At 45.0% G+C, this 26,780-nt stretch overlaps 1 protein-coding gene across 2 annotated transcripts in view; it reads left to right on the top strand.

Moving 5' to 3' along the window:
• Positions 1-25,850, top strand: part of GXYLT1 (glucoside xylosyltransferase 1) — a 61,500-nt gene extending 35,650 nt beyond the window's left edge. For both annotated transcript variants that reach the window (XM_073573257.1, XM_073573258.1), the window contains 4 exons: positions 3,370-3,621; positions 6,807-6,930; positions 10,645-10,814; positions 23,879-25,850. In XM_073573257.1, the coding sequence (XP_073429358.1) occupies positions 3,370-3,621; positions 6,807-6,930; positions 10,645-10,814; positions 23,879-24,040 (708 nt within the window). In that variant the 3' untranslated portion in view covers positions 24,041-25,850. The remainder of the gene's footprint in view (positions 1-3,369; positions 3,622-6,806; positions 6,931-10,644; positions 10,815-23,878) is intronic.
• The last annotated feature ends 930 nt before the right edge of the window (positions 25,851-26,780 follow it).

Raw genomic sequence — 26,780 nt, forward strand, 5'->3', positions numbered from 1 at the left:
CAGTAGAGGACGCTTGGGTCAGGGAAGTTGTATCATCAGGATACAAGATAGAGTTCGTTTCTCGTCCTCGAGATTGTTTCTTCGATTCCCGACCCCCAAAAGATCCTGCCTTGGTTCCGGGGTTCTTTGCGTCCATCGCCTCTCTCCTCAGTTCCGGAGTGATTGTGCCCGTTCCCAAATCAGAACGTTTCACAGGGTTTTATTCAAACCTGTTTTTGGTGCCGAAAAAAGGTGGGACAGTTCGCCCCATCTTGGATCTCAAGTTACTCAACAAGAGAGTCCGACTGCGTCATTTCCGAATGGAGTCTCTTCGATCGGTCATCGCTTCCATGGAGACGCAGGAGTTCATGTGTTCAATAGACATTCAAGATGCCTATCTACATGTTCCCATATTCTCCTGCCATCAGAAATTCCTGTGTTTCGCAATTCGCCAGGAACATTACCAGTTCGTTGCACCGACATTCGGTCTCGCCACCGCACCCAGAGTATTTACAAAGATCATGGCGGCGTTGATAGCCTTGTTGAGAATCAGAGGTCTCATTCTTTTTCCGTTCTTCGACGACATTCTGATCAAAGCTCCATCCTTTCATCAAGCTCGCCAAAGTCTTACCATCGTGCTAGACACCTTGTCCAATTTCGGGTGGCTCATCAACAAAACGAAATCCTGTCTTGTCCCGACACAACGTCTTGTGTTTCTGGGTCTATTGTTCGACACTCGTCGATCGAGGGTTTTTCTCCCTCAAGAGAAGATTGGCTCGCTGCAAATCATGCGACTTCCATCTCTCCGGACAACCATGAAGATCCTGGGAAAGATGGTAGCGGCGACAGAGGCGGTTCCCTTTGCCCAATTTCACTCCAGACCTCTCCAACACGCCATCCTGTCTCGGTGGAACAGGTCTGTCCTTTCCCTAGATCGCCCAGTTCGTCTTTCATACCGGGTCAAGCAGTCCCTCAATTGGTGGCTGACGTCTCCTCTCATCTCCCTGGGACTGTCATTTCTTCCCATTCACTGGCAGATTGTGACAACGGATGCCAGCCTCCTCCGATGGGGGGCAGTGTTCCGCAATCACACTGTTCAGGGTCGATGGTCGACTCAGGAGGCAGGTTGAACGTCCTCGAGATACGAGCGATTTATCGATTTCTCGTTCACTGGGAGAGACTTCTCAGGGGCCTGCCTATCCAGATTCAGACAGACAATGCCACAGCGGTGGCATATGTCAACCGCCAGGGGGGGGACACGGAGTGTCTCAGCCTTGGCAGAAGTGTCCAAGATTCTTTATTGGGCAGAGGTTTCAGTCCCGGCAATTTCCGTGGTGCACATTCCCGGCGTGGATAACTGGGCCGCCAATTTTCTCAGCTACGAGGGTCTCGCGGCGGGAGAGTGGTCCCTACATCCGGAGGTATTTCTTCAGCTTTGTTGTCGTTGGGGAACCCCGGATGTAGATCTGCTAGCTTCTCGCCTCAACAGGAAAGTCCCACAGTTTGTCTCCAGGGCTCGAGATCCTCTCGCAGTGGGCGCCGAAGCTCTGGCCATTCCTTGGTCGCAGTTCAAGCTCCCCTACCTGTTTCCTCCCCTGCCTCTTCTTCCCAGGCTGTTGAAAAAAAAAAAATAAATAAAAAAATCAAGGCGGAAGGAATTCCAGTCATCCTCATCGCCCCGAATTGGCCCAGAAGGTCTTGGTTTGCCAATTCTCGGCCGCTCAATTTAACGGCGTGGCTGTTGAGACCGAGGTTTTGAAACGATCAGGCTTTTCGGATCGAGTTATTCATACCATGATCCGGGCCAAAAAGCCATCGTCTTCCAAAATTTATTACCGTACTTGGAAGGCCTATTTCACTTGGTGTGAGGCCAACGACATTCCGCCCATGCGTTTTTCGCTCCCTTCTGTCCTGGCGTTTCTTCAGGCAGGGCTTGAGGCAGGCCTTGCCCTCAGCTCTTTAAAAGGTTAAGTTTCGGCGCTGTCCATTTTATTTCAGAAGACGTTGGCCTCCCGTCCTCAGGTCAAAACCTTCCTTCAAGTAGTGGCTCATACGGCTCCTCTGCACCGAGCGCCCATAGATCCTTGGGATCTTAACCTGGTTCTCGAGGTTCTGCAAGGTCCTCTCTTTGAACCTCTCAGGGAAGTTTCCCTATCTCTCCTTTCATGGAAAGTAGCCTTCCTAGTAGCCATCACCTCCATCTGGCGCGTGTCGGAATTGGCGGCCCTCTCTTGCCGCTCTCCTTTCTTGGTACTCCACCAGGACAAGGTAGTTCTGCGGCCTCCGCCCTCCTTCCTTCCAAAAGTTGTGTCCACCTTCCACCTGAATGTGGATATTGTTCTCCCGTCCTTTTGTCCGGGTCCAACTCATCCTCGGGAGAGCTCCTTGAATAAGCTGGACTTGGTCAGGGCGAAGAAGGTCTACCTGGCTAGGACGACTCCTTTGCAGAAGACAGACTCTCTCTTCATCATTCCAGATGGAGCGCGGAGAGGTCAGCCGGCCTCCAAAGCTACTATTGCTCGCTGGATCAGATCGGCAATTTTGGAGGCCTACCGGGTCAAACGTCGATTGGCCCTCCGGGAATTAGAGCTCACTTTACCCGGGCAGTGGGTGCCTCCTGGGCGGTGTGCCACAGTGCTTCCGCGCTGCAGCTTTGCAAGGCTGCAACCTGGCCATTGGTTCACACGTTTGTAGAATTTCACAAAGTCCACACCTACGCTTCGGTGGACGCCAGCCTAGGTAGAAGGATTTTGCAGGCTGCGGTGGTGAGTCCGCTGACCTGATGGAAGTTTGTTTCCCACCCCAGGGACTGCTTTGGGACGTCCCATGGTCTCTGTGTCCCCCAATAAGGCGAACGAGAAAACAGGATTTTTGGGTTGCTTACCGTAAAATCTGTTTCTCGGAGCCTTCATTGGGGGACACAGCACCCTCCCATGTTCTTCAGCTCCTGTTCTTCCTTTGGTTGATTGGTTACAGTTGAGTTGTTTGTTCTGTTTTCAATCTATTCTGTTGTTTCTCCTACTGCTTTCTCACTAACTGAGGAATTTCCTGCCGGTCGGTGGGGTGTACACTGCGGAGGAGGAGCTAACCTTTTTTTGTTCATAGTGTCAGCCTCCTAGTGGCAGCAGCATACACCCATGGTCTCTGTGTCCCCCAATGAAGGCTCAGAGAAACAGATTTTACGGTAAGCAACCCAAAAATCCTGTTTTCTCCCCCTAAAGTGAAGAACAAATAGCATTAAAAACAAATAAAAATGTACTTGAAAGCATGCCCATATAACACCTTATCCCAGCACTAGTAGGAGCTGAAGATGTTCACAATGGGTGACGCAGATGAAATGGCTGTTACTTTAATTGGTGGCAGCATAACGGTCTGTTTTTTTCTTTCCAGCTAATACTCAAAGATGTGGACTCCTTGCTGTATGTTGACACAGACATTCTTTTCTTGCGACCTGTGGATGACATTTGGTCCTTTTTACATGAGTTTAATTCTACTCAGATTGCTGCTATGGCTCCAGAGCATGAAGAGCCACGTATAGGCTGGTACAACAGATTTGCACGCCACCCTTTTTATGGAAAGACTGGCATTAATTCTGGAGTAATGTTAATGAACATGACCCGTATAAGAAGAAAACACTTTAAGGTAAGGAATGATTGCTTCATATAAAGAGAGCAGCAACCAGTGATTCCCTGCACGATTCTAGCATTTTAATACACGAAAACTTGCACTTACGTGTCTAGTTCTAATTTATACATCGGGTAACTTTAGCCGCTTTATCAATGTTGAATGAAATGAATCCTACGCTGTACAATTGGCTGTGCTTGTCTGTTTTAACCCCTTCCCAACATGGCAATTTTTATTTATTTTTTTTTTTGCGTTCCCATTTTTTCCTCCCCTTTTCCGAAAAGCCAGCTTCCAACTTTATTTTTTTTGAAGGCTTGTTTTTTTGCAGGAAGAACTGTAGTTTTGAAACCATACAATGTACTAGAACATAGTGAAAAAATATAAGTGGTGAATTTGTGCAAAAAAAAAAAAGCAACTCTGCAGTTATCTTTTTACAATTCTGTTTGTATGGCGCTCATTGCGAGGTAAATATGATTCTCCTGTTCAGAGCAATTATGATTATATCAAAAAACAAAATTGTATTTTTTTTTTTCTGATGCAAACATTTTGGGGAAAACTTGTGGAAAAAAAAATCAAAAATCAGCTTGTCACCACTGTCTGAGATTGGGAGCATTTTCATTTCACCATCAATGGCGCTGTGATGAAGTTGACATTTTTAGTGACATAATCTATTGACATCATTTTGGGGTAGATTCAATGCTTTATACTTTTCTTATTCCATTTTTTGTGCTGTTGCAGCGACCAAAAAAATAAAAACAATTTAGTTCTGTCAGTTTGATTTTTTTTTCTAAGTTACAGAATTTAGCAATTAGGTTTATTAATGTTATATTTTGGTCAAAAAAGTGGAGCTGACTTATGATGCAATAGTAACTCTCACTTTCCACACTAAAGGGGGTTTTTCACATAGCGATATCGCTAAAGCGTCACCGATTTTGTGACGCAGCAGCGATATCGTTAGCGATCTCGCTACATGTGATACTCGCCTCCGACCGGCTCCCCCGCTGGTTATCGCTGATCGCGCGAGATCGGGCTGGTCCATTTCTTGTTGTCGGCTTGCTGCTGGCGCCGACGAGTGAGCCATGGACGCGGGCGGAAGACGGTCATCATCGCCGCGTCTGACAGGTAAGTATCGACCGCCGATCGCTGGTGAGATCGGCCTGTGTGGCAGCTCACTAGCGACCATTTAGCGATGCACCAGCGATCCTGACCGGGTCGTATGGTGGTCGGGATCGCTTTTGTATCGCTAAATGTAACGGGGCCTTAACTGTATGGGACGTGTGGCTGTCTTGGTCTCCTGGTGCATGCTACTACTAACTCGTTAAGGTGATGTGGTCTTTCTGCTTTACTAATTACTTTTGTTTGCACTAATGGATATGTTATATGAATGACTGCCTTATAGCTGTAGTATAACAATATATCCTCATGCATGCTGGTGTTACAGTCTGTCCACAAAATGTTTGAACTCCATTTTCTGGCATTAAGAAATTCATGCATTTTTTGAAGATTTCAACAAATCATATGAACGATAGGAAAGGATTTTTTTCTTGGATTGAACTGTACCCACTGACATCAGACTACTGCTTTAGGTTATGTGTCTTACTTTACATTGCCTAGGCGGCCCAGCTTTACTTTGCCTATACACATCCCCACTTTGGAGGTTTATTCCCCACCCCGTTTTTTATTTTAATTTTGTATTTTTCTTTTTCATTCTATGTGTACCTTTTAATAATGTATTAATAGACTAATAATTTTAAATTACAGCTGGAATCATTCTGTACCCTTAGGCAGTAAAATACCGTTAGTTTGGAAAGTGTGAGTTCTGATTTTGGAGTGTCTAGCATCAAAATATGCTATTTGGACCCTATTTTTGAATTATTATGATGTAATAGTACGGGAAGGGGTCAATCAGTCCAAAGACATTAATGGAAGCAATGGAGCACATGCTCGACTGCTTTTTTTGTGAGGAGCCATTTGTGAACTATGGTTGTGCAGTGAACAGGACCTGGGAGGCTCAGAACCCCCATTCTGTTCTCAGCGTGCAGCTGTATCTAGGGTGGGTGAACCATTTTACTATAACCTGTAAGCCTGCTTAGACCTTAGAGCGCATGGATCTCCTTTGTTTTCATCTTCTAGTGTATGTATCTGTGAATGTATGGGTTTTGCAAACATATATTCATGTGCTGTGACCTTTGCATAGATCATAGTGCAGAGAACGGGAGGAGGTGAGCTGTGATCTTCGGCTGGTAATGGTGAATGCTGTGTTATTGGCCCCCGCTTTAGAATGGTGGACATAGCAGTTTATATTGCATGGCAAACCTACTGTTATGGTCTCTGGTAGCATGGATTGTATAGGCGAGGCATCTTTGCATACCTGAAAGCCGCATGTCAAAACCATGGCAGTTGGAAGTAACACTGTGAGGTCTCCTTACCCTCCACAATCTATAGACTGGCACCCCAATAGAGGAGCACTCTTGTGTGTTATGTGAGAACTATGACCTGTAGAAAACATGGGCAGTCTGTATCTCGTGAGGGCCTGTGCTCAGTGTGAAAACAGTCAATTACGTAGAAAATAAAGTCAAAAAGACCAAAAATGAATAGAAAAGGCTTAAAATGACATATTCATTCCTTTTAATGATCACTATATCCTATTCCTCAGGCTGCGCTCACACTATCAGTATGTGGTCAGTATTTTACCTCAGTATTTGTAATCCAAAATCAGAGAGTGGAGCAATCAGAGGAAAAGTAATAGAAACATGTCACCATTTCTGGATTTATCACCCACTCCTGGTTTTCTCCTAGAAATACTGAAGTAAAAAACTCACCAAATACTGATAGCGTTACCATAGCCTTACACTGATAGTTTGTACCAAAGACCCTGACATATGTACCATATTCTCTTCTGTATATGTAAGGTTATATTCCTGCTCTTCCAGTAGATCACGAAGATGTCCACAAGGTGGCACTATAAGATTTTCAAATTTCCCAAGTTTCTGCCTGGCATCTTGTTACATTCCCTGTTGTTTAGAAATATCTGTGTGTCTTTACACTGACATTGTGTGGCGTCCTTGCCCTATCAGTAATCAGTCCCCTATAATCAGGGTGGTTTGACAATGTGTACTTGTAGATTTCCGTGCATTGTAATTTAGAATATCAATCAAAATTAGAATATGAGAATAATATAAATGGTTTTGTTTTTCAACTAGAATGACATGACCACTGTGCGCCTGCACTGGGGAGAAATCCTTATGCCATTGCTGAAAAAGTACAAGCTAAACATAACTTGGGGGGACCAAGATCTATTGAATATTATATTTTCCCACAACCCAGGTAAGTCTTAAAGCGGACCTGTCACCAGGGCAAAAATGGCCGGTCTCTGCTCTTATTTTATTATTTTTGTTAGATTTTCTTTTAAATCCGCCCTATGGTTCAATAGTTAAAATAATTTTAGAGCATCTGAGACACGCCCCCCAAAGACTCTGAGACACGCCCCCAAAGACTCTGAGACACGCCCCCAAAGACTCTGAGACACGCCCCCAAAGACTGAGACACGCCCCCAAAGACTGAGACACGCCCCCCAAAGACTGAGACACGCCCCCCAAAGACTGAGACACGCCCCCCAAAGACTGAGACACGCCCCCCAAAGACTGAGACACGCCCCCCAAAGACTGAGACACGCCCCCCAAAGACTGAGACACGCCCCCCAAAGAATCTGAGACACGCCCCCCAAAGAATCTGAGACACGCCCCCCAAAGAATCTGAGACACGCCCCCCAAAGAATCTGAGACACGCCCCCCAAAGAATCTGAGACACGCCCCCCAAAGAATCTGAGACACGCCCCCCAAAGAATCTGAGACACGCCCCCCAAAGAATCTGAGACACGCCCCCCAAAGAATCTATGAGACATGCCCCCTTATAAAGACTAGTGCTAAATAACGTCACTTTTGATCTGAAGACAGTTTTTTGTTTTTTTTTTTGTTTTTTTTTATAAGTTAACCTGTCAGCAGGCTTTTGCTTTGTAAACTGACAGCAGCATGAGGTAGAGACAGAGACCCTGATTCCAGCTATGTATCACTTAGTTTACTGGATGCAGCAGCTATGTACAATCACAGTTTTCTGTTGCAGGATGGCAGAGCTATGATCTTAAGATGTGTATAATCTGCCCACCCCCCTGATTATCAGCTTTCTTTCAATATCCATTGTACACAGAAAGCTGCCTATTGGTGGTGTGTGCGTGGTTGGACTATAGGGCGCCTAGTTCTCTGGTCATAATCACCTGCTGATGAAATACTCATTGTATGGAAATGGCAAAGCTTAGCCTAGTAAGTGATACATTGCTGTAATCAGGCTCTCTACACTAACATGATGCTCTCAGATTGCGTGGTAAAAACCTGATGACAGATTCTGTTTCAGAAGGTTTTCAGTGTATTTTTCCTAGGTAAAGAAGGAGTACACCTCTTTGCACACACATGAAAAACCCACTTTGTCTTTCTTTCTGTTTTGTGACTGTGTGTGCACATTGGAATGCTACTGGAATTATTGGAGATGTTGCCACTTTGATTTGGTCATTTAAAGAGCCCTTGTTCAGTCCCTTTGGGGCACTCTATCCTTACAATTAAAGCCCTACAGATTACGGTTGCACCCAGTGACAACTGAGAATTTTGCCCTTTCTCCTGCATAGTGTATATGCAGACGATTAACCTCATAAGTCAGTACATCCTCCCATAGCCAGGTTGTAATGAAATAGCTGCGGCTATCCCCTCCTACAGAAGGCTGTGTCATAACTGTGAGCGACATCCAGATCTACAGCAAGACGTGAGACTAGTTCAGAATGCATGTGGTGTACGTCATCCATCTTGGGCTCCGGAGAAATCCTATTCTGTTTTTCAATATTTTTATTAACTTTTTATCATTACATTGAAAACGTATATATATTATATCAATAGGGAAAAGGGGGAAGGGAAAATGAAGGGTAAGGGCAGGAAAGAATAGTTCTGGGCATGGTAAAATTACAAAGATAACCTAAAATTAATCACAAATTATCAGCAAAATCCCTAATTTGGGAAACTATATACAAAGTTATTAAATACAATAGTCCAATGTTATTTAGTTTACTCGTATTACTTGTGATAGGAAGTGTTACGTGTTACAGAACCACTCAGCACCCAGAATATGTTGTGCAGTTATATGTATGTATAATAGGTTCTATGTGAGATGCATGTCCCTAATGCATCAGCCCACAGGCTGCGCCCCTGGGCAGAGGGGACACGATATTCTCCTTTTGTCCGCCCTCCCCCCACCTTTGTAATTCCCACAGTAAACATCGGCAGGCTCCGGCCACCTGCTTTTTGTAATGTATGTCTGGCCTGCCGCTTTTCTATTGGCCTGCCCTCTGTATCTGTGTGATATATTCTGTGTCCTGTGAGTAAAGTGTTGTCAGACTGGAAATACGTGGAGAAGCAGTGATCTTTTATATGCGCCCATGTAACCCAGGAATTCCAGCCAGCGTCATTCATTCAGACTCCAGCCAACGCAGAGCGGACCTCCGAAAACACGGGGTGGTGCTGAAAGAGGTACCCCAGCTTGGTGGACCCCGTTACAGGAAGTATTCTGGATGCAAAACATCAGTAAATTGTCAGGGGAAATGAGTAGAGCGGTATTTCCATTTTTTTGAACACTTAAATAGACTGTCATTATTAATTGTGAATTGGAATTTGAATGATTTATGTAAGTTTATTCTTCTATTACTGAGTAAAGAGGAGGGTCTGTTTTCTGCCAATTAAATGCTATAGAGTTTTTAACCACAAGTAAGACGTGCATAATGAGAGGTTTTATTGAAGGGTCTATGTCTTCCATCCCTAATGACAAAAGTGCCATTTGTGGTGACAAGATTATAGGTTTATTGTTCAATTTGATAATTAACTTTGAAATTTGCTTCCATAATTTTTGAATTTTAGGACATTCCCAAAGCAGGTGTAAGAGGCTTCCGTGTAGGCCGCAATTCCTCCAACACAGGGGAGAATTGCTTCTATCAATGTGTGCAAGTCTTACTGGAGTGAAGTACCATCTGGAAAGGGTTTTAAAATAGGTTTCGTGTAGGGACATACATATATTTGAAGCATAAGTCAGAAATTTTGGAGCGCCGCAGCCAACCGTCTCATGTGCACTACTACATAGCCACCAGATACATTAATCTGCTGCACAGGATGTGATGTCCACTGATGGTGCAAGGCAGAGTCATATACAGGCTGCAGTGCCAAATAAATGTGCTGCCAAATGTATAGCAAAAGACTAATTTGGCTGCTAAAGGTTCATGTCCGTTCCAATGATAGTAGGCATGTGTCAAATAGCAGGTACTCTCAATATGTATAATCTAGTCTGCAGTCCTCCTTCACAAGTGAGCCCTACCCATAGCCGAAATGTCAAAGTATGCTGTTCGGCAATGCCTGTAAGGCTACTTTTACACAACAATATTTTGGTCACTCTTTTGCAGCAGTGTTCGTAAACCAAAAGTGGGAATCTAGGACCCAGACTACCAAATTTCTAGCACCAATGGGAACATTTACACTCCCAGAATAAAGTACCACCTAGTGTCTATTTGGTCACCGTGAGTCACTTTGTAGGTTTGGCAGCTTTCTATTTCTCTTTGTGTCCCACATGTTATGTTGGTTACCTTCAGCTATTTGAGTTCCAGCCGGTCATACAGCCCATCATTCCATATTTGGCCCGTCCTTTCCTACCCATTAACTAAGCAGATATAATACAGTGCACTGACCTCTGCTGAATTCTGGAAGAGGAGTCCAGTGGGCTATATAAAACCGTCCCATCTAAAATGCCCCGCCGCAGACCAGGAACTGCACCAGCTGGGGGCGCTAACATAGATACCAGTAGATTATTACAGTGTATAGAAGTGACTTACCAGTGATCACACTATGTCACTTCATTGGAGTTTTCTATAAATCTTAGAAATGTATACAGTTTTGTTTTATGTCATCGGTATCCATGTAGAAATAACGTTTGTTTTTTTAACTCCTTTTTTAACAGAAAGTCTGTATGTCTTCCCTTGCCAGTGGAATTATCGTCCTGATCACTGCATCTATGGAAGCAATTGTAACGAGGCTGAAGATGGAATTTCTATTCTACATGGGAATAGAGGAGTATACCATGACAATAAGCAGCCAGCGTTTAGAGCTGTATACGAAGCCCTACGCAATGTAAGGTTCAGCATTTTATTGTGTGTTTGATCATTTCAATACAAAGCCAAGATTACCGAAGTACATGTTATCCATTATCGAGGTATGGAACGTGTCCGTTTCCATGAAGATTAGTAACGAGTGAACATGTTTGGTATCTGCACACTCGTACTGATCTGGGGCATCTTGATATCAGGTCTGTTATGCCATATAATGAACATGGTAAGTAGAAACCCCCCCCCCCCCAAAAAAAAAAAAAAAGAAAGTGTACTTTTTTTTAACTTCACCACACTTTGATTTTTATTTTCCCGTTCTCTGCACAATATATGGTGAAATTAACGGTATCATTCAAAAGTACAACTAGAGTTATGGTTCTTGGAAGAAGGGGAGGAAAAAGCGAAAGCAAAAACTGAAAATTGGCTGGGGATGAATGAGATTAGTAAAGAAAATGTACTCTTCTAAAAACGATCAGCTGACAATCGTTCCCAAATCCCACTGTGCGTGTGCTCCAGCAGCATGCAGGGGTCTTATTGGTAGGCGATCATGTATACCTCTATGGTAACGCTAATTACAAAGCATAAATCACTAAAGCTGATAGAATGCGGTAACTAGGGCCTCATTCAGAACAGCTAATTAGGGGCATTTTTTTTCTCCCATATGATAAACGCCTAAAACTATAGTATATGAGAACCATTATTTGAGCAACATCGCTCTCAGAAACTAAGGGAGAGTTATGGGAGCGGAAAAGCAACTACATTACATGTCTGAAAGCAGTGAAGATAGTAATCACTAGGGCTGCAATGTGTAGCCTCTATTGCTGGTGATCCAGCCAGCATATGCACAGTGTAATCTTGCTGTTTGGGTGGCTGGTGCAAGTGTGAACAAGACCAAGATCGCAGATGTAGCAAGGCTTGGACTTTCTGTGAATTGTAATAGTTTTATTACAATAAAATCATCTTCATACAGTTTACATTGACTCAGCAAGTGCCGACCAGTCAGATGCTTGCTGCCGGTTTACAAATGACAGATAATTCTGGATCAGATTCTATTTTTTGTAATTGGGTCATTTAAAGGGAATATGTCAGCAGGTATTTTGCAGGTTTGTAATCTGATAGAAGCGTGATTTAGGAGCTTATTTAGGAGTCCTTGATTTCAGTGTGTATCACTTACATGTCTGCTTGCTGTCATTTTGACGCAGTCACTGTTTCCTCTGCTGCAGATTTGACGCAGTCACTGTTTCCTCTGCTGCAGATCTAGCAGCATTCAGAGAACTGCTAGATCTGCTGCAGAGTATAAACCCACCCACACCATTGAGCTGCAGCTTTCTGTGAACATACATTAAAAGCTGTTAATCAGTGGTGGGGGTGGGTTACACAGATCAGTTGACGAGGCAGGAGACACCTTGTCCAGTAGTGATGATCTCCTGCTCATAAAACAGATTTTATTGAAACAGCAACACACAGCTTATTAAGTGACAGCTCACTGTAATCAAACTCTCAAATTACATACCAAAAACCTGCTGACAGATTCTCTTGAATACAGTAATACATTTTATTGTGCATATGTCATCAGAACTGTCATGTAAACTCAAAGGGCCCTATACATCAAGATGAGGAGGTGTACAGGAGTAAGATGCTCCTGATTCATGAATAGCTGTATGGCTCTTCAAGAATTGGGAGCACCAGACGAGTGGTGTGCACCTTTGTTTGTGCCTCGCCACAAATCCTACTCTAGCTCCTGCTGGAGAAAGATTTGTGGCTAAGGCTACTTTCAGACTTGTGTTAGGAGGCGCAGCGCAGGGCCGCCGCTAAGCTCCGCCCCCGGCCGCGCCTCCTCCGGTCAGCTCCTCCTATGGGCGCATGACGCTGCATGCGATCAGCGTACTCTATATTTGGCATTGGGGGAGTACGCTGGGCGTGCGCTGCTATGTTTTTGCCGGCACATTGTGCCCTTTTTGCGCTGCGCCAACGTACGAAAAACACACCGTGTTGCATTTTTGTGCGCTCGGTGCACCGCAAAAAGGCGCATGCGCCGGCGAAAACATACCAGCGCATGGACAGCGTACCCAACACTAAATATAGGGTACGCTGATCGCATGCAGCATCATGCGCCCATAGGAGGAGCTAACTGGAGGAGGCGTGGCTGGGAGTGGAGCTTAGCGGCGGCCCTGTGCTGCGCCTTCTAATGCAAGTCTGAAAGTAGCCTTAGTGAATGCCACCACCAACACTTGTCATGCCGCCAACCCACCTCCATTCCACCAATTCAGGCAGAGCTGGGAGAATCTAATGGGAAGATGCCAGAAATTGCCAAATTCAGGCACAGCTCCGAGTTATTTTCAAAGCATTTAAAGCCAGAATTCTTCTTTAAAAGCTTTGATTCATCTGGCCCAAATACTGCATCAATGAAATTGAGCAGAATGCTTCAGCATAACATGATGGGTGGATGTAGTCTCCCTGGTAGTAATGATGCCAGTGGATGTAGTCTCCCTGGTAGTAATGATGCCAGTGGATGTAGTCTCTCTGGGAGCAATGATGCCAATGCATGTAGTCTCCCTGGGAGTAATGATGCCAGTGGATGTAGTCTCCCTGGGGGTAATGATACCAGTGGATGTGTTCTCCCTGGGGGTAATGATACCGGTGGATGTAGTCTCCCTGGAAGTAATGATGCCAGTGGATGTAGTCTCCCTGGGAGTAATGATGCCAGTGGATGTAGTCTCCCTGGGAGTAATGATGCCAGTGGATGTAGTCTCCCTGGGAGTAATGATGCCAGTGGATGTAGTCTCCCTGGGAGTAATGGTGCCGGTGGATGTAGTCTACCTGGGAGTAATGATACCGGTGGATGTAGTCTCCCTGGGAGTAATGATACTGGTGGATGTAGTCTACCTGGGAGTAATGATGCCGGTGGATGTAGTCTCCCTGGGAGTAATGATGCCGGTGGATGTAGTCTCCCTGGGGCTAATGATGCCAGTGAATGTAGTATCCCTGGGGCTAATGATGCCAGTGAATGTAGTATCCCTGGGAGTAATGATGCCAGTGCATGTAGTCTCCCTGGGAGTAATGATGCCTGTGCATGTAGTCTCCCTGGGAGTAATGATGCCAGTGCATGTAGTCTCCCTGGGAGTAATGATGCCAGTGGATGTAGTCTGCCTGGGAGTAATGATGCCAGTGGATGTAGTCTCCCTGAGAGTAATGATGACAGTGGGTGTCATTTCCCTGAGAGTAATGATGACAGTGGGTGTCGTTTCCCTGGGAGTAATGATGACAGTGGATGTAGTCTCTCTAGGAGTAATGATGCCAGTGCATGTAGTCTCCCTGAGCGAATTGATGACAGTGGATTAGTCTCCCTGGGAGTAATGATGCCAGTGGATATAGTCTCCCTGGGGGTAATGATACCAGTGGATATAGTCTCCCTGGGAGTAATGATGCCAGTGGATGTTGTCTCCCTGTGAGTAATGATGATATTGGATGTAGTCTCCCTGGGAGTAATGATGACAGTGGATGTAGTCTCTCTGGGAGTATTGATGACAGTGGATGTAGTCTCCCTGGAGGTAATGATGACAGTGGATGTAGTCTCCCTGGGGGTAATGATGCGAGTGCATGTATTCTCCCTAGGAGTATTGATGACAGTGGATGTAGTCTCCCTAGGAGTAATGATGACAGTGGATGTAGTCTCACTGGGAGTAATGATGCCAGTGCATTTAGTCTCTCTGGGAGTAATGATGCCAGTGCATGTAGTCTCCCTGGAGTAATGATGCCAGTGGATGTAGGCTCTCTGGTAGTAATACCAGTGGATGTAGTCTCCCTGGGAGTATTGATGACAGTGGATGTAGTCAGGGCTGCCACTAGGAATTTTGGGGCCCCATACTGGCAAAATTTTCAGGCCCCCTTGAGACTCCGCCCAGGCTCCACCCCAGCCCCGCCCTCCACCCCTCGAACTGTCCACAGTCCCAGTGCTCTCTCTTGGAAAAACTCCACTTCTCACCTATCACACATTAACAGTTCCCATCACCAGATCACACACATAGCCGGCAGCTTTTGTTTTGGCCAAAAGATTTTTTTAAGCCACCACCATAACAGGGTAGACACTTTTGGCCAAGCTCTACTCTACTGTATTAAATATTTGTTAAAATATGCAATACAATTTAGATATATTTTTATTTATTTTTCAATATTTAAAATGACCAATAATATCACATACAAGGAACAAATACCGCTACACCATGTCCAGACCACATATTTCCACCACAAAGTGACCAAATAATAGCACATACAAGGGACAAATACCACCGCACCATGTCCAGACCACATATTACCACCACAGTGACAAAGTAATATCACATACAAGGAAAAAATACCACCACACCATGACCAGACCACATTTTACCACCACAGTGACCGAATAATACCACATACAAGGAAAAAATACCGCCACACCATGTCCAGACCACATATTACCACCACATGGTGACTGAATACTACAATACTGATCAGTAATAAAATAACACAATACTTTCACCTTAAGTGCCATTATACACAGGAGACCTGTACTTATCATGCAGTGTCTGTGTACAGGTAATACAGGTCTAAGGGGTAAGGTTTCTCCTTGTGGAGAGTGACATGCCAGCTCTGGCTTGTCAAGGTAAGGAGGCTTATTCACCGTGCAGTGCTCCTCTGGGGAAAATAATATGCAAATTGCCTCTTCAGCAAAAAAGAGGACTTGAACTCTATAGCGCCACCTGTTGGTGGTAGCGATCCTACAAGTCACAATTAACCCTTTAACGAGTCTTGTAATATGACTTATCCTAAGTCATATTACAATACTCGTTAAAGGGTTGATTGTGACTTGTAGGATTGCTACTACCAACAGGTGGCGCTATAGAGTTCAAGTCCTCTTTTTCTCTGAAGAGGCAATTTGCATACAGGTAATGCAGTGATCCATGACATTATACACAGGAGCTCTGTATATAGTATACAGTATATAGGTAACACACTATCTCACCAGTGACGCCTCTAGGTGAAGTCCTTCATCTTCGCTTTTCATCTTTAATCCAGCACAGATCGCCATCACGTCTTCCAGCCAGGGCTCGTCTCTGCAGGAAATAACAGTTATCTAGAGCTCCGCTTGCAGAACACATTACTTATTTTTTTCCGAACTTCTACATTACACCACATGAAGAAAAAAAGGTGACATAGTATCACTCTGCACCGTAACAGGAAGGCCCCCCATTTAAAACAGTATACTCAAAAAATAAAATAAATACATCACTGCAGTAATAATATTCTTTAATTAGCCCCTATGGTAATAATATCCCCCATCCTGACCCCCGTGTGTCTCATTCCTGGCTTCAGCCATATGTTCTCTCATCCTGCCCTCATGAGTATCCATTCTGCCCCATATGATCTCCCCATCTTGCCCCATCTGTCTCCATCGTATCCATCCTGCCCCATGATCCTGCCCCATCTGTCTCCACTCCTGCCCCATCTGTCTCCAGTCCTGCCCCATCTGTCTTCAATACTGCCCCCAGTGTATTCAATCCTCCCCGTTTCTCCATTCTTCTGCCCCGTTTCTCCATTCTTCTGCCCCGTGTCTCCAATCATGCCCCGTGTCTCCATTTTGCCCCGTGTCTCCAATCATGCCCCGTATCTCCATTCTGCCCTGTGTCTCAATCATGCCCCTCATCTCCATTCTGCCCCATGTCTCTAATCATGCCCCGCATCTCCATTCTGCCCCGCATCTCCATTCTGCCCCGTGTCTCCATTCTGCCCCGTGTCTCCAATCATGCCCCTCATCTCCATTCTGCCCCGTGTCTCCAATCATGAACCCCCATCTCCATTCTGCCCGTGTCTCCATTCATGCCCTGCATCTCCATTCTGCCCCGCATATCCATTCTGCCCCGTGTCTCCAATCATGCCCCGCATATCCATTCTGCCCCGTGTCTCCAATCATGCCCCGCGTCTCCATTCTGCCCCGTGTCTCCAATCATGCCCCGCGTCTCCATTCTGCCCCGTGTCTCCAATCATGCCCCGCGTCTCTATTCTGCCCAGTGTCTCCAATTATGCCCCGCATCTCCATTCTGCCCCGTATCTCCATTCTGCCCGTGTCTCCAATCATGCCCCGCATCTCCAGTCTGCCCCGTGTCTCCAATCATGCCCCGCATCTCCAGTCTGCCCCGTGTCTCCAATCATGCCCCGCATCTTCAGTCTGCCCCGCGTCTCCATTCTGCCCCGTGTCTCCATTCTGCCCCGTGTCTCCAATTATGCCCTGCATCTCCATTCTGCCCCGTGTCTCCAATTATGCCCTGCATCTCCATTCTGCCCCGTGTCTCCAATTATGCCCCGCATCTCCATTCTGCCCCACATCTCCAGTCTACCCCGTGTCTCCAATCATGCCCCGCATCTCCATTCTGCCCCGCGTCTCCAATCATGCCCCGCGTCTCCATTCTGCCCCCTGTATCTCCCATCCTGCCCCCAGTGTCACACTCCAATCTGCCACGCATCTCCATTCTGCCCCGTGTCTCCATTCATGCCCCGCATCTCCATTCTACCCCCTGTATCTCCAATCCTGCCCCGTCTCCATCCTGCCCCCAGTGTCACACTCCAATCTGCCCGTGTGCCTTCAATCTGCCCTGGCAGGATGGAGACACATGGTCCATGTGTTTCCATCCTGCCAGGGAAACATATTGGACGCTTTCAATATTTAAATAAAAAAAAAAAACAACTTTCTACTTACCTGGCCGCGCTCCTGCAGTGAAGATGCAGCTGCTGCTGTGAACTGAAGGACCCGTGGTGACGTCATCGTCATGTGATCAGGGGGCGGAGCTGAAGACGTCACCACAGGTCCTTCCCCTCTTTCATTTCTGCAGAGCTCTCATCTGACGTTGGGAGCTCACAATACTTGGGGCCCGATGACTAGAAGCACAGGAGTGGGGCCCCTGACATGCGGGCCCCCCTTCTGTACTGCTGTTCACCGGGCCTCATACAGCAGTAAGGGCTGTCATGCCCTGATGGCGGCCCTGGATGTAGTCTCCCTGGGAGTAATGATGCCAGTGCATGTAGTCTCCCTGGGAGTAATGATGACAGTGGATGTAGTCTCCTTGGGAGTAATGATGACAGTGGATGTAGTCTCCCTGGGAGTAATGATGACAGTGCATGTAGTCTCTCTGGGAGTAATGATGCCAGTGCATGTAGTCTCCCTGAGAGTATTGATGCCAGTGGATGTAGTCTCCCTGGTAGTAATGATGCCAGTGGATGTAGTCTCCCTGGGAGTAATGATGCCAGTGGATGTAGTCTCCCTGGGAGTAATGATGCCAGTGGATGTAGTCTCCCTGGGAGTAATGATGACAGTGGATGTAGTCTCCCTGGGAGTAATGATGACAGTGGATGTAGTCTCCCTGGGAGTAATGATGACAGTGGATGTAGTCTCCCTGGGAGTAATGATGACAGTGTATATAGTCTCCCTGGGACTAATGATGACAGTGGATGTAGTTTCCCTGGGCGTATAGATGCCAGTGCATGTAGTCTCCCTGGGAGTCATGATGCCAGTGGATGTAGTCTCCCTGAGAGTGGTGATGACAGTGGATGTAGTCTCCCTGGGACTAATGATGACAGTGTATGTAGTCTCCCTGGGACTAATGATGACAGTGGATGTAGTCTCCCTGGGCTTATTGATGCCAGTGCATGTAGTCTCCCTGGGAGTAATGATGCCAGTGGATGTAGTCTCTCTGAGAGTGATGATGACAGTGGATGTAGTCTCCCTGGGAGTAATGATGACAGTGGATGTAGTCTCTCTGGGAGTAATGATGCCAGTGCATGTAGTCTCTCTGGGAGTAATGACGCCAGTGCATGTAGTCTCTCTGGGAGCAATGATGCCAGTGGATGTAGTCTCTCTGGGAGTAATGATGACAGTGCATGTAATCTCTCTGGGAGTAATGATGCCAGTGCATGTAGTCTCTCTGGGAGTGATGATGCCAGTGGATGTAGTCTCCCTGGGAGTCATGATGACAGTGGATGTAGTCTCTTTGGGAGTAATGATGCCAGTGCATGTAGTCTCCCTGGGAGTAATGATGACAGTGGATGTAGTCTCCCTGGGAGTAATGATGCCAGTGGATGTAGTCTCTCTGGGAGTAATGATGCCAGTGGATGTAGTCTCCCTGGGAGTAATGATGCCAGTGGATGTAGTCTCCCTGGGTGTAATGATGACAGTGGATGTAGTCTCCCTGGGAGTAATGATGACAGTGGATGTAGTCTCCCTGGGAGTAATGATGACAGTGTATATAGTCTCCCTGGGACTAATGATGACAGTGGATGTAGTCTCCCTGGGCGTATAGATGCCAGTGGATGTAGTCTCCCTGGGCGTATAGATGCCAGTGCATGTAGTCTCCCTGGGAGTCATGATGCCAGTGGATGTAGTCTCCCTGAGAGTGGTGATGACAGTGGATGTAGTCTCCCTGGGACTAATGATGACAGTGGATGTAGTCTCCCTGGGACTAATGATGACAGTGGATGTAGTCTCCCTGGGACTAATGATGACAGTGTATGTAGTCTCCCTGGGACTAATGATGACAGTGGATGTAGTCTCCCTGGGCGTATTGATGGAAGTGGATGTAGTCTCCCTGGGCGTATTGATGCCAGTGCATGTAGTCTCCCTGGGAGTAATGATGCCAGTGGATGTAGTCTCCCTGGGTGTAATGATGACAGTGGATGTAGTCTCCCTGGGAATAATAATGCCAGTGGATGTAGTCTCCTTGGGAGTAATGATGCCAGTGGATGTGGTCTCCCTGAGAGTAATGATGATATTGGATATAGTCTCCCTGGGAGTAATGATAACAGGGGATGTAGTCTCTCTGGGAGTATTGATGACAATGGATGTAGTCTCCCTGGGGGTAATGATGCCAGTGCATGTAGTCTCCCAGGGAGTATTGATGACCGTGGATGTATTCTCCCTGGGAGTATTGATGACCGTGGATGTAGTCTCCCTGGGAGTATTGATGACAGTGGATGTAGTCTCCCTGGGAGTATTGAAGACAGTGGATGTAGTCTCCCTGGGAGTAATGATGACAGTGGATGTAGTCTCCCTGGGGGTAATGATGACAGTGCATGTAGTCTCCCTGGGGGTAATGATGACAGTGCATGTAGTCTCCCTGGGAGTATTGATGACAGTGGATGTAGTCTCCCTGGGAGTATTGATGACAGTGGATGTAGTCTCCCTGGGAGTATTGATGACAGTGGATGTAGTCTCCCTGGGAGTAATGATGACAGTGGATGTAATCTCCCTGGTTATCGATTAGACAATTAAAATTAATATAAAGCCACAAAGTCCTGATATGAGGAACGCCTCTGTGTAACTGATTCTATGAACACAATGTAATATATTCAATGCTGAAACTATTAGTCAATACAACCAAGTAACTTATGATATGACGAATTAAAGAAAAATGCCCAAAAATCTGATTAGTGCTTCTCAAATACCTCTTAAGGCCTCATGCGCATTACAGATAGGTGTTAGATAAAATATTGTTTAGCTTACATCGATTTCTCCCGACTCCTCTATACAAAAGATTGCATGGCTTAGCTGAATTCCTCTGTGTTGTCCTGAGAGAGGCACTACTAGACTGTTCTGGTGGTGGCTTGTGTCTCGGAGAGCAAAAGGATTGGTCGTTGGAAAGCCGGTGTGTGACTACTAGCGAGAGTCTAGTGTAATCGTGCCCTCAAGAAGAACTACCTCTGTCATTTAATGTAATGCTTCAGTGTAAGAACACCATTAAACCTTGGCGTGGTTATTTGCCAACTTTCCCGAGGTTATTACATTAAATGTATGCATGGTTTCCAGCCAAGCAGATCTAATTTCTTTTCTTTCAAGCTACACAATAAGCCTTCTAATAAACAATTTATTACTTGTAAACCCACTGATGAGTTGTAAAATTGGTTGGCACTCATTGTAGTATAAGAGGCTGCCTTGTATATAACCTTCAAAAATCAATACTATATTTTAATGGTGCTATATAACTTCTGTCATGTGGAAGTAAAAATGAAAAAGTGTACTTTTGGGGATGTGAGGTTGTTCTGGTTTCACTAAAACGGCTTCCATGAAATTCTTTTCTTAATGGTTAGCGGAATCTGCCCTTTTTTTTTCCTTCTTGGAACGTGACCTCTCTATTTCAGCTACAGCTTTTCCATACGGTCATTAAGGCTTTTTGTTAATGTAGCATTGTAGTCGATACACACTTACATTTTGCAAGCGTTAAGGTCGTCGTAATTGATATAGCATGATGTTGACTTGTAGAAAATGAATTTTTAATGCTGATTCATATTGGCATACTTAGTGATTTTTCAGCCAATGCAATAACAATTTACCTGCATGTTGTGATAAACTGTATGTTTAATGAGCAGTTTCAAACGAGTATTTCCTGACACAAATTCTGTTGTTTTTGGTTGAAAACCTGTAGAAGCCACCCTAAATATTTCAGCCGCCCACAGCAAAACAATCCACATAAAGTTTGCCATGGTGGTGAACTGTCACTTATTTAAGGTGTTTTCTCATCATCATAAATGGATAAAATTGCAAAGTTCTTGTAAAAAAAATAAGCAACTTTCCAATTTACGCCTTATTTAAAGCGAATCGGTCAGTAAGATCAACCCTCCTAAACCGTCTACAAGGGCACTCAGGTCATAGGACGCTGAATAAACTGATACTTTATAATCTGTGATCCAATGTTTTATTCCAGAGAAATCCACACATTTTCTTATTTATAAATGAGCTATTCCAGGCTATGGGCCGGACACTGATCTGCATGAGAATCTGCCTCCAGAGCTAATTATAAATGAAAGGGGGACGTTACCACTGTGAGACTTGTAACGACTGATAGTCTGATGTTCTGCTCTACAAGGCCCACACTGGTAATGCCCCTTTTTGTTTAATATAATCCCTGGAAGCAGATTGTTGGGGAGATCTTATCAGCTTCTTTACATATTCCGGCAATTGTGGATTTCTCTGGTATAAGTCATCAGATCGCAGATATTAAATTATCATTTTATCCACTTCCTATGACCTACATGCTCATAAATATGGATTAGGAGGGTTGAGCTTACTCTATTGACAGATTCCCTTTAAAATCTTTTTCTCAACAGCAGTTGGATTTTAAATTTATAATTTGCTGCTTATTGCTTTGGTTACTGGCCACCTCTGTAGTCTGTCAGAGATGCCCTGTCTTTGCTTTAGAGTTTGTCCAGGCTGCTCTGAAAATGGCTGGATCTCTGGATCTGGCCCACGTCAGTGTCCTTGCACTAATCCGATGCATTGCCATGTTCACACGTTCAGGATTTTACCTCAGTATTTGTAAGCCCAAACTAGGAGATGAACAGTCAGAGGCAAAGTATAATAGAAACTCGTCACCACTTCTGTATTTATCACCCACTCCTGGTTTTGGGTTACAGATACTGAGGTAAACACTGACCCAATACTGAACGGGTGAATGGTTAGGTAAAGCTGAATTTGCTGGCATCATCAGAGTGGCACCAGCCCAACATTGTCACTGGACTAAACAGTCAGTCATGAAGAACTCACTATCACCTGGCAAAAAGAAAGCCGGGGAGCGATGTGCTCCTGAATGGCAACAATAAGAAAACCCCCTAAAAGCAGTTTTTGTGTCTGTGGTGGAAAATTCCATTGTCCTGTTAATGGCAACATGGATCTCATTAAAAACAATGGAATTTTATACGGATTTTAGCAATGTAATGAAATGAATAAACACCATGTGAACGTACCAGAATTATGTTTTTTTTTTTATTTTTAAGTGCTTAATGAGAAAATTGGTTTCAGGATAAGAGCTTAAAGCTGCATTTATACAAGCAGATGTATGTACTCAGCCACAATGAGTGCTAATAGTGACCTACTAACATTTCTAGACCAGCATTTATATACTGATTGAATATTCATTTGAAATTGTTTGCATGTTTAGGTAATATCGCATATCTGTTTTTACCAACCAATTCATGTTTACCATCCATGATCTTTTCACAATTGGTGAATGTTTCCATTGACCTAAACGATCATTAACACAATCTCCAAGCATTCTACTGCTAATCACTCAGTATCGTCGTTTATGTGGATTAAAGGGAACCTGTCACCTGTTTTGGCCGCTATAAGATGTGGCCACTGCCTTGCAGGGCTTGTCTACAGCATTCTATAATGCTGTAGATAAGCCCCCGGTCCGACCTGAAAGATATGAAAAATACGTTTTATTATACTCACTCGGGATCTGGTCCGATGAGTGTCGCAGGTCCAGGTCCAATGCCTCCCATCTTCTTGCGGCGCCGCCCTCCTGCTTGCTTCATTGTTCCTTGGCATCGTGCTCCTGCAGAAGGCGTACTTCTCTGTCCTGTTGAGGGCAGAGCAAAGTACTGCAGTGCGCAGGCACCAGGAAAGGTCAGAGAGGCCCAGGGCCTTCGCACTGCAGTACTTTACTCTGCCCTCACCAGGGCAGAGAAGTACACCTGTGCAGGAGCGCGATGCCGGTGAGCCATGAAACAAGCAAGAGGGCTGCGTCGCAAGAAGATGGGAAGCGCTGGACCCGGACCTGCAACTCCCATCGGGATAAGCCCTGAAAGGCAATGACCGCATCTTAGGCCGGGATCACACTTCCGTGTGTGATGCGAGAAACTCGCACGAGTCTCTCACATCAACACCCGGCGGCATAGAAATACATGCAGCCGCAGCTCCGGTCCTGAGTGCCGGCGGCTGCGTCGGATGTTGATGCGAGAGACTCGTGCGAGATTCTCACATCACACACAGTAGTGTGATCCCGGCCTTGTAGCGGCCAAAACTGCTGACAGGTTCGCTTTAAGCTTGATCGCATTAGAATCAGACTGGTTATTTGCTCGCCATAATAAACTACAGATCAAATTGGGGATTATCTTTACTTTTGAAGAGCGAGAGCGTCAAAAGGTAGAAATGTCATTTCCAGTCGCCAGCAGTATATATTTGTCATTATGAGCTGCTCACCTGTCTTTTCTGGAAGCAGTTAAGGTTTTTTATGTTGTCATGATTCAAAAGAGTAATCCTTTTTTTTTCTTTTTTTATCCCCATAGTTCTCATTTGGAGATGACCTCATTCGTTCTTTGTTGCATCCTTTAGAACTGGAATTGCAGAAAACCGAACACACCTACTGTGGCAGGATACATAAACTGTTCACAAAGCAGCTTACTAAAAGCATTGATGACTTTTCGACAAGGCAATTAAATGTAAGGTGATGCTGTCGGCTGAGCCGCATTACACGCGAGCTAAATGGCAACGTACAAAGAAGAGAACCACAGTTGACCGTACGCGTCTGTTCATAGGAAGCACTACATGCTGTGTACTTTTACTGGAAACCTTTGTGGCCATTTGTCAGAAATGAGCAAATGCTTTCAAAATCTCCTGCTGTGCTTACATAATACCGCGCAAGGATCAGAGATTGTTGTAATTTAAATGCTTTTTTTTTAGACAATGTTGCGTAGCGTGTATTCAAGTCAAATGGAGACATGCTTGCTATGTTCCAGAGCAGTAACAGTTGGATTATTGTATCATATTCTGTATGACCGATCCGTTCAGTTGACTGAACTTAATCCAGTCATAGAGCATTATATGTATCAACAGTACCATTGGTTGATGAGACAACTACTTAGGGTCCCGTTACACTAAACGATGCACCAGCGATCACGACAACGATACGACCTTGTCAGGATCACTGGTGCCTTGCTCATGATCGCTGGTGAGCTGCCAAACAGGCAGATTTACCAGCGATCAGGACCAGCGAGGCGCTGGTATCCAAGGTAAATATCAGATAACTAAGCGAGTGTGTCGCTTAGTTACTCGCTGTGTACCTTGGATACCTGCATGCTGGCTTTGGGAGCTGGTATCCAAGGTAAATATCGGGTAACTAAGCGCATGCGTCACTTAGTTACCCACTGTGTACCTTGGAAACCAGCTCCCAGCGCGAGCACGCAGGTATCCAAGGTACACAGAGGGTAACTAAGCGACGCGTGCGCTTAGTTACCTGATATTTACCTTGGATACCAGCTCCCAGCGTCTGCTTACAGCGCTGGGAGCTCGCTGATCATTGGTCTCCCGCTGCCACACACAGTGATGTGTGCTGGCCAGCGGGAGACCAACGATCAAAAAATGGCCCGGGACATTCCTGCATGATCAGCGATACCCGGCGGGGGGGTCGGTCGCTGATGCATGTCACACACAGCGATATCGCTGGCGAGATCGCTGTTTCATCACAAAATCAGCGATCTCGCTGTGTGTGACGGGGCCTTTATTGTCAGACCCTCTAATATTTGCTATCCGTTACTACCCTCAATTTACAGTACTACCTCTTGATCAATATCTGATCCTGACTGTGATAGGCTATCTAAGAGCATATGGAAAAGCAATCCCTTTACCTTATTGTCATTTTTTAGAGTGTTGCCTACAGTATCTGATTACAATATATATACTTTTTTGTATAAATATGCAAATTCAGAGAGGAAGAGGACGTGAACACTAGTGCCACTTATTGAATGTAGCAATTTTTAAAGACACACTCCCATGAATATTTTTTTTTTTTCATTAAATGTGTGTATATGTGTATGGGATCCAATGCATCAGTGATTTGTTCTGAGTTTACATTGTTATCCCTATATTTGCACATAGCGATAACAAGACATGTGAAGAAGCGCATGTCTCCAGCCACCCAGAGCAGAGAGCCATGATTGGGAGATCCGCTGAGAAAGCTGCTGTCCTGGTGATTTATAACTGTATCTCTTCAGAAGGTGAGAAGATAATGAGACTATAACTGCTGTATAGAAATTGAAGGACCGGCGAGAACTGACTGGGATTCCAAGATAGAACCCTCTTCTGGAATGTAACTACTATACACTCTCGGATAGGCTCTAAAGGCCAAGCTCCTTGGCAACCAGCTGTACACTAGAACGAGAAAAAAAATCTCATTGCAGGATAATGACAGAAGAGATAGAAAAAGCAACTCTACTGCAAATTGCTTATTTTCATGCTGTTCAATAAAAGAAATTTGGACTATCCCTTTAAAATCCATATCGACCGTTCAACAAACCTTGCCACATGATTTTGGATAAGAAGTCGAACCAAGCACTTCAAGTGCAGTCTATAGATTTGTTTGCTACTTTTTTGTGCAATGCAGAAAATTTGATTTTCCTGGGTGAAAGGCTTCTGACAATTTCTGCTTGTTGAGAGTACCTTGTCAACGTATGGAGACTTCTGGGCCATGCAATGCTATTTTGGCAATTTAAATATGCAAATAATCTTCGAGGCATAGGACAGGAAATTTAGTGCCACTTATTGTACAGGGTGGGCCATTTATATGGATACACCTAAATAAAATGGGAATGGTTGGTGATATCAACTTCCTGTTTGTGGCACATTAGTATATGGGAGGGGGGAACTTTTCAAGGTGGGTGGTGACCATGGTGGCCATTTTGAAGTCGGCCATTTTGGATCCAACTTTATTTTTTCCAATGGGAAGAGGGTCATGTGACACATCAAACTTATTGAGAATTTCAGTGTGTCAAGAGTGGGAGAACAGGGTTGCATTGACAATCTAACACATGGGCAGCACTTTGAACACATTTTATAAGTGGTCATAAACTTGTAAATAACTCATTAAAGAATAAAGTTACGTTAAAACCAAGCACACCATTGGTTTTCTTGTGAAATTCTCTAAGTTTGATGTGTCACATGACCTTCCCATTGGAAAAAATAAAGTTGTATCCAAAATGGCCACCATAGTCACCACCCATCTTGAAAGGTTTCCCCCCTCCCATATACTAATGTGCCACAAACAGGAAGTTGATATCACCAACCATTCCCATTTTATTTAGGTGTAAATATCCCACCCTGTAGTTATCCTTAAAGTCAATATAAATCACATACTGTGGGCAATACTCCAATGGTGACAATAGGACAGAGCGACTTCTTTTCCATTTCTAAGGG

Source organism: Dendrobates tinctorius, unplaced genomic scaffold, assembly GCF_039654945.1.
Source record: "Dendrobates tinctorius isolate UK_male_01 unplaced genomic scaffold, ASM3965494v1 ptg000035l, whole genome shotgun sequence".
NCBI classification, from domain to species: domain Eukaryota; kingdom Metazoa; phylum Chordata; class Amphibia; order Anura; family Dendrobatidae; genus Dendrobates; species Dendrobates tinctorius.